Raw genomic sequence first — 9,744 nt, forward strand, 5'->3', positions numbered from 1 at the left:
ATCTGATTTTGGGGTCCCCGGCTGCCGGGGGGATTATTTTCATGTTCTGCATAGACAAAACCAGAAGGAAACAATAAGAAGTAAAATTCCGTAGCCTGAAAGCTAACAGGAAAGCAGCAGAATTGTGAACGCAGCTCTAGATGTGACTGGAGTACAGTATCTGACACTTTGTTATATTTATATAAAAGTATTGAGGTCTTTCTATAAGGACCCAGAAGATCCCCAGAGCAGCGCTCGCATGAAGGACTGACGTGACGGGTCGTATGAATCAGGCAGATAATCAAGACAGGAGACCAATCACCAACCACCGGCAATCAGCCGACTAGACTAGGGAGCCTTTGTAGCCTGCGCTGGGGAGGGGGAGGGATGATGAGGACGGTGAAGTGCCCCCCCCCCTTCTATAATAACTTTTCCAGAGTAACTTTTATTTCCCTAACTTGGACTGAACTGAAATGGCTCCTTGTCTTATACTCCAGTCACATCCAGAGCTGCATTCACAATACTGCTGTTACATAATGTATTCTACTCCAGTCACATCCAGAGCTGCATTCACAATACTGCTGTTACATAATGTATTCTACTAGTCACATCCAAAGCTGCATTCACAATTCTGTTACATGTCTTCTACTCCAGTCACACCGAGAGCTGCATTCACAATTCTTCTGTTATATGATGTCTTCTTCTCCTCCAGTCACGCCCAGAGCTGCATTCACAATTCTGCTGTTACATGATGTCTTCTACTCCAGTCACATCCAGAGCTGCATTCACAATTCTGCTGATTTTCTGTTAGCTGTGAGGTCAGTAGCTCAGGATGAGGATTATATGTGTCTCCCTGTTCACCAGTCGCCACATGTTCAGCACATTGAGGAGGGGAGAGTCCTTCCTGTAATGATGTGGTATGAGTGTCTCTCTGTGACTGCGCCCCCTACAGGTCAGACCCTGAGTTGTGGCTGGGTGGGAGCTGTCCAGTGCTGACCCTCGTCCTGTCTACAGATCCTATTGGAGTTATATGGCGCCCACATATTCAGCCAGGGGCATAGCTGTAGGTCTAGGACATCAGGGGTCCTCCTGCATCATATGAGGAGACCAGTACTATGATTGATCGGTGATATATGAGGTGCAGCGCTTGTGGCCCCCTCGGTGTTCCCATTGTGTGATGGGATTAGAGGAGGGGCCCGGCTGCTGGAGTATTGAGCCCCCGCTCTCCCTCCTCTTCTTGTGTTTGCAGGGCTGGCTCTCTGACGGCAGACCACCCAAGCTCTCATGCCACAAAGACGACACAAGCTGCCGAGAGACAAGACAACGGTGCCCCCCACCCAGCTGTCCCCCCGGCCCGCCGACCCACTCCCGTGCGCTGCTGCTACTCACAAGGAAACCCGGGAAGTTAGTTGTGAGTTTCCAACAAGAGGTCGAGAGTCTCCTGGTCACACAGGTAACGGGGGGCAACCAGGACTGGGGGGCTGCGGAGGACCAGCGTAATCCCGTCATATAATGGGGTACCACAGAAAACGGGACATAGCTGAGAAGAATGATTATAATGATGAGGGTTATAATTGCTAGGAGGATGAGGGTCATGATGATGAGGACGAGGATTATTATAATGATAAGGGTTTTAATAAGGAGGAGGACGAGGGTGATAATGATGTACACTGACACCAGGATGCAACCCTAGAGATTACCTATTGTAGATGATGGGTATGTGAGATATTGGATATAGTAGGTTATGGGTATGTGAGATGTTAGATATAGTAGATGATGGATATGTGAGATATTGGATATAGTAGATGATGGGTATGTGAGATGTTGGATATAGTAGGTGATGGATATGTGAGATATTGGATATAGTAGATGATGGGTATGTGAGATATCAGGTATAGTAGGTGATGGGTATGTGAGATGTTGGATATAGTAGATGATGGGTATGTGAGATGTTAGGTATAGTAGATGATGGGTATGTGAGATATTGGATATAGTAGATGATGGATATGTGAGATATTGGATATAGTGGATGATGGATATGTGAGATGTTGGATATAGTAGATGATGGGTATGTGAGATATTGGGTATAGTAGATGATCTGTATGTGAGATATTGGATATAGTAGATGATGGGTATGTGAGATATCAGGTATAGTAGGTGATGGGTATGTGAGATGTTGGATATAGTAGATGATGGGTATGTGAGATGTTGGATATAGTAGATGATGGGTATGTGAGATATTGGATATAGTAGATGATGGGTATGTGAGATGTTGGGTATAGTAGATGATGGGTATGTGAGATGTTGGATATAGTAGGTTATGGGTATGTGAGATGTTAGGTATAGTAGATGATGGGTATGTGAGATATTGGTTATAGTAGATGATGGGTATGTGAGATATTGGATATAGTAGATGATGGGTATGTGAGATGTTAGGTATAGTAGATGATGGGTATGTGAGATATTGGGTATAGTAGATGATGGGTATGTGAGATGTTGGATATAGTAGATGATGGGTATGTGAGATATTGGGTATAGTAGATGATGGATATGTGAGATATCAGGTATAGTAGGTGATGGGTATGTGAGATATTGGATATAGTAGATAATGGATATGTGAGATATTGGGTATAGTAGATGATGGGTATGTGAGATATTGGATATAGTAGATGATGGGTATGTGAGATATTGGATATAGTGGATGATGGGTATGTGAGATATTGGATATAGTAGATGATGGGTATGTGAGATATCAGGTATAGTAGGTGATGGGTATGTGAGATATCGGGTATAGTAGATGATGGATATGTGAGATATCAGGTATAGTAGGTGATGGGTATGTGAGATATTGGATATAGTACATGATGGGTATGTGAGATGTTGGGTATAGTAGATGATGGGTATGTGAAATATTGGATGTAGTAGATGATGGGTATGTGAGATGTTGGGTATAGTAGATGATGGGTATGTGAGATGTTGGATATAGTAGATGATGGGTATGTGAGATATTAGGTATAGTAGATGATGGGTATGTGAAATATTGGATATAGTAGATGATGGGTATGTGAGATGTTGGGTATAGTAGATGATGGGTATGAGAGATGTTGGATGTGAGATGTTGGGTGAGTAGGTGATCGGTATGTGAGATATTGGATATAGTAGATGATGGGTATGTGAGATGTTGGATATAGTAGATGATGGCTATGTGAGATATTGGATATAGTAGATGATGGGTATGTGAGATGTTTGATATAGTAGGTGATGGGTATGTGAGATATTGGATATAGTAGATGATGGATATGTGAGATATTGGGTATAGTAGGGGATGGGTATGTGAGATATTGGATATAGTAGATGATGGATATGTGAGATATTGGATATAGTACATGACGGGTATGTGAGATGTTGGGTATAGTAGATGATGGGTATGTGAGATGTTGGGTATAGTAGATGATGGGTATGTGAGATATTGGATATAGTAGATGATGGGTATGTGAGATATTGGATATAGTAGGTGATGGGTATGTGAGATATTGGGTATAGTAGGTGATGGGTATGTGAGATATTGGATATAGTAGATGATGGGTATGTGAGATATTGGATATAGTAGATGATGGGTATGTGAGATATTGGATATAGTAGATGATGGATATGTGAGATATTGGATATAGTAGATGATGGGTATGTGAGATGTTGGATATAGTTGATGGGTATGTGAGATATTGGGTATAGTAGATGATGGATATGTGAGATATCAGGTATAGTAGGTGATGGGTATGTGAGATATTGGATATAGTAGATAATGGATTTGTGAGATATTGGATATAGTAGATGATTGGTATGTGAGATATTGGGTATAGTAGATGATGGGTATGTGAGATATTGGATATAGTAGATGATGGGTATGTGAGATCATTGGATATAGTGGATGATGGGTATGTGAGATATTGGATATAGTAGATGATGGGTATGTGAGATATCAGGTATAGTAGGTGATGGGTATGTGAGATATCGGGTATAGTAGATGATGGATATGTGAGATATCAGGTATAGTAGGTGATGGGTATGTGAGATATTGGATATAGTACATGATGGGTATGTGAGATGTTGGGTATAGTAGATGATGGGTATGTGAAATATTGGATGTAGTAGATGATGGGTATGTGAGATGTTGGGTATAGTAGATGATGGATATGTGAGATATTGGGTATAGTAGATGATGGGTATGTGAGATGTTGGATATAGTAGATGACTGGGTATGTGAGATATTGGATATAGTAGGTGATGGGTATGTGAGATATCGGGTATTGTAGATGATGGATATGTGAGATACAGGTATAGTAGGTGATGGGTATGTGAGATATTGGATATAGTACGTGATGGGTATGTGAGATGTTGGGTATAGTAGATGATGGGTATGTGACATATTGGATGTAGTAGATGATGGGTATGTGAGATGTTGGGTATAGTAGATGATGGGTATGTGAGATATTGGATATAGTAGGTTATGGGTATGTGAGATATTGGATATAGTAGATGATGGGTATGTGAGATATTGGATATAGTGGATGATGGGTATCTGAGATATTGGATATAGTAGATGATGGGTATGTGAGATATCAGGTATAGTAGGTGATGGGTATGTGAGATATCGGGTATAGTAGGTGATGGATATGTGAGATATCAGGTATAGTAGGTGATGGGTATGTGAGATATTGGATATAGTACGTGATGGGTATGTGAGATGTTGGGTATAGTAGATGATGGGTATGTGAAATATTGGATGTAGTAGATGATGGGTATGTGAGATGTTGGGTATAGTAGATGATGGGTATGTGAGATATTGGATGTAGTAGATGATGGGTATGTGAGATGTTGGGTATAGTAGATGATGGGTATGTGAGATATTGGATGTAGTAGATGATGGATATGTGAGATATTGGGTATAGTAGATGATGGGTATGTGAGATATTGGATATAGTACATGACGGGTATGTGAGATGTTGGGTATAGTAGATGATGGGTATGTGAGATGTTGGGTATAGTAGATGATGGGTATGTGAGATATTGGATATAGTAGATGATGGGTATGTGAGATATTGGATATAGTAGGTGATGGGTATGTGAGATATTGGATATAGTAGATGATGGGTATGTGAGATATTGGATATAGAAGATTATGGATATGTGAGATATTGGATATAGTAGATGATGGGTATGTGAGATATTGGGTATAGTAGATGATGGATATGTGAGATATTGGATATAGTACATGACGGGTATGTGAGATGTTGGGTATAGCAGATGATGGGTATGTGAGATGTTGGGTATAGTAGATGATGGGTATGTGAGATGTTGGATATAGAAGATTATGGATATGGGAGATATTGGATATAGTAGATGATGGGTATGTGAGATATTGGATGTAGTAGATGATGGATATGTGAGATATTGGGTATAGTAGATGATGGGTATGTGAGATATTGGATATAGCTACATGACGGGTATGTGAGATGTTGGGTATAGTAGATGATGGGTATGTGAGATATTGGATATAGTAGATGATGGGTATGTGAGATATTGGATATAGTAGGTGATGGGTATGTGAGATATTGGATATAGTAGATGATGGGTATGTGAGATATTGGATATAGAAGATTATGGATATGTGAGATATTGGATATAGTAGATGATGGATATGTGAGATATTGGATATAGTAGATGATGGGTATGTGAGATATTGGGTATAGTAGATGATGGGTATGTGAGATATTGGATGTAGTAGATGATGGGTATGTGAGATGTTGGGTATAGTAGATGATGGGTATGTGAGATGTTGGATATAGTACATGATGGGTATGTGAGATGTTGGATATAGTACATGACGGGTATGTGAGATGTTGGGTATAGTATATGATGGGTATGTGAGATGTTGGGTATAGTAGATGATGGGTATGTGAGATGTTGGATATAGTAGATGATGGGTATGTGAGATATTAGGTATAGTAGATGATGGGTATGTGAGATATTGGATATAGTACATGACGGGTATGTGAGATATTGGATATAGTAGGTGATGGGTATGTGAGATATTAGGTATAGTAGATGATGGGTATGTGAGATATTGGATATAGTAGATGATGGGTATGTGAGATGTTGGGTATAGTAGATGATGGGTATGTGAGCATATTCGGTATAGTAGATGATGGGTATGTGAGATATTGGATATAGTAGGTGATGGGTATGTGAGATATTAGGTATAGTAGATGATGGGTATGTGAAATATTGGATGTAGTAGATGATGGGTATGTGAGATATTAGGTATAGTAGATGATGGGTATGTGAGATATTGGATATAGTAGATGATGGGTATGGGAGATATTGGATATAGTAGATGATGGGTATGTGAGATGTTGGGTATAGTAGATGATGGGTATGTGAGATATTGGATGTAGTAGATGACGGGTATGTGAGATGTTGGGTATAGTAGGTGATGGGTATGTGAGATATTGGGTATAGTAGATGATGGGTATGTGAAATATTGGATGTAGTACATGACGGGTATGTGGGATATTAGGTATAGTAGATGATGGGTATGTGAGATGTTGGGTATAGTAGATGATGGGTATGTGAGATATTAGGTATAGTAGATGATGGATATGTGAGATGTTGGGTATAGTAGATGATGGGTATGTGAGATATTAGGTATAGTAGATCATGGGTATGTGAGATGTTGGATATAGTGGATGATGGATATGTGAGATGTTGGATATAGTAGGTTATGGGTATGTGAGATATTGGATATAGTAGATGATGGGTATGTGAGATGTTGGGTATAGTAGATGATGGGTATGTGAGATATTGGGTATAGTACATGACGGGTATGTGAGATATTGGATATAGTACATGACGGGTATGTGAGATGTTGGGTATAGTAGGTGTATACAATCTATTGTTCTCCGTTATCAGACACTGACACTTTGGGTACAGCCCCCCTATAGCTGCTCCCCCGCTAGATACATTAGCGTCCGCTCGGTCGCTGCTGTGACGTGACTGATATAGTACAGTGACGCGTCTCCTGCTCTGCAATATTGGAAATATATAACCCCAGCACACACAGAGGTACACAAGAGATCCAGATGCAAACCAAATTTAAGTTTTATTGCAACAAAAGTTGGTAAAGTTGAGGTAGTAAGCGACTTGGTAAGGACGTTTCGGCCGAACCTCGGCCTTTGTCACGGTCGCTGTTAGTCGATATCACTGGTATGGGATGTCCGCCGGATCTTCCCTGTGTCTGCTCTGCAGACTGTGAATGTGAAGTCAAGCGATTCTAGTAAGAAACATCAACCTCTTTACTTCGTGAACCTGAAGGAAAAACGTATGTTCTCCGCGTATCCACCGCCAATTAATGGTGTCACGTAAAAGAGAAAATCACTCAGAGAGGAGCCCGGGGGCCACAGATCTGGTGTAGACAGGTGAAGGTACATGAGCTATACTGATATAAAATTATATATGTGCAGCTGGTATAGGTTATACCTCTTCTTGTATATAGTGATATGGAGCATGCTGGTATAACCTGGGTATCTTCTGTATATAATTATATATGTACAGCTGGTATAAGTTATACATCTTCTTGTATATAGTGATATGGAGCATGCTGGTATAACCTGGGTATCTTCTGTATATAATTATATATGTACAGCTGGTATAGGTTACACATCTTCCTGTATATAGTGATATGGAGCATGCTGGTATAACCTGGGTATCTTCTGTATATAATTATATATGTACAGCTGGTATAGGTTACACATCTTCCTGTATATAGTGATATGGAGCATGCTGGTATAACCTGGGTATCTTCTGTATATAATTATATATGTACAGCTGGTATAAGTTATACATCATCTTGTATATAGTGATATGGAGCATGCTGGTATAACCTGGGTATATTCTGTATATAATTATATATGTACAGCTGGTATAAGTTATACATCTTCTTGTATACAGTGATATGGAGCGTGCTGGTATAACCTGGGTATCTTCTGTATATAATTATATATGTACAGCTGGTATAAGTTATACATCTTCCTGTATATAGTGATATGGAATATGCTGGTATAACCTGGGTATCTTCTGTATATAATTATATATGTACAGCTGGTATAAGTTATACATCATCTTGTATATAGTGATATGGAGCATGCTGGTATAACCTGGGTATCTCCTGTATATAATTATATATGTACAGCTAGTATAAGTTATACATCTTCTTGTATATAGTGATATGGAGCATGCTGGTATAACCTGGGTATCTTCTGTATATAATTATATATGTACAGCTGGTATAAGTTATACATCTTCTTGTATATAGTGATATGGAGCATGCTGGTATAACCTGGGTATCTTCTGTATATAATTATATATGTACAGCTGGTATAAGTTATACATCTTCTTGTATATAGTGATATGGGGCATGCTGGTATAACCTGGGTATATTATGTATATAATTATATATGTACAGCTGGTATAAGTTATACATCTTCTTGTATATAGTGATATGGGCATGCTGGTATAACCTGGGTATATTATGTATATAATTATATATGTACAGCTGGTATAGGTTATACATCTTCTTGTATATAGTGATATGGAGCATGCTGGTATAACCTGGGTATCTCCTGTATATAATTATATATGTACAGCTGGTATAAGTTATACATCTTCCTGTATATAGTGATATGGAGCATGCTGGTATAACCTGGGTATATTATGTATATAATTATATATGTACAGCTGGTATAGGTTATACATCTTCTTGTATATAGTGATATGGAGCATGCTGGTATAACCTGGGTATCTTCTGTATATAATTATATATGTACAGCTGGTATAAGTTATACATCTTCTTGTATATATTGATATGGAGCATGCTGGTATAGCCTGGGTATCTCCTGTATATAATTATATATATACAGCTGGTATAAGTTATACATCTTCTTGTATATAGTGATATGGAGCATGCTGGTATAACCTGGGTATCTTCTGTATATAATTATATATGTACAGCTGGTATAAGTTATACATCTTCTTGTATATAGTGATATGGAGCATGCTGGTATAACCTGGGTATCTTCTGTATATAATCATATATGTACAGCTGGTATGAGTTATACATCTTCTTGTATATAGTGATATGGAGCATGCTGGTATAACCTGGGTATCTTCTGTATATAATTATATATGTACAGCTGGTATAAGTTATACATCTTCTTGTATATAGTGATATGGAGCATGCTGGTATAACCTGGGTATCTTCTGTATATAATTATATATGTACAGCTGGTATAAGTTATACATCTTCTTGTATATAGTGATATGGAGCATGCTGGTATAACCTGGGTATCTTCTGTATATAATTATATATGTACAGCTGGTATAAGTTATACATCTTCCTGTATACAGTGATATGGAGCATGCTGGTATAACCTGGGTATCTTCTGTATATAATTATATATGTACAGCTGGTATAAGTTATACATATTCCTGTATATAGTGATATGGAGCATGCTGGTATAACCTGGGTATCTTCTGTATATAATTATATATGTACAGCTGGTATAAGTTACACATCTTCTTGTATATAGTGATATGGAGCATGCTGGTATAACCTGGGTATCTTCTGTCTCTTATATATAGTGATATGAGCATGCTGGTATAACCTGGGTATCTCCTGTATATAATTATATATGTACTATAAGTTATATT

General features: G+C 38.7%; 1 protein-coding gene across 1 annotated transcript in view; it reads left to right on the forward strand.

Annotated features, from left to right (window-relative positions):
* The first annotated feature begins 951 nt into the window (after window positions 1–951).
* The window catches only part of CACNG5 (calcium voltage-gated channel auxiliary subunit gamma 5), a 41,849-nt gene continuing 33,056 nt past the window's right edge, over window positions 952–9,744 (forward strand). The window contains exon 1 of the mRNA XM_075846814.1: window positions 952–1,432. Coding sequence (XP_075702929.1) covers window positions 1,157–1,432 — 276 coding nt within the window. The 5' untranslated portion in view covers window positions 952–1,156. The remainder of the gene's footprint in view (window positions 1,433–9,744) is intronic.

This window comes from Rhinoderma darwinii, chromosome 13 (genome assembly GCF_050947455.1).
Source record: "Rhinoderma darwinii isolate aRhiDar2 chromosome 13, aRhiDar2.hap1, whole genome shotgun sequence".
Classification (NCBI taxonomy): domain Eukaryota; kingdom Metazoa; phylum Chordata; class Amphibia; order Anura; family Rhinodermatidae; genus Rhinoderma; species Rhinoderma darwinii.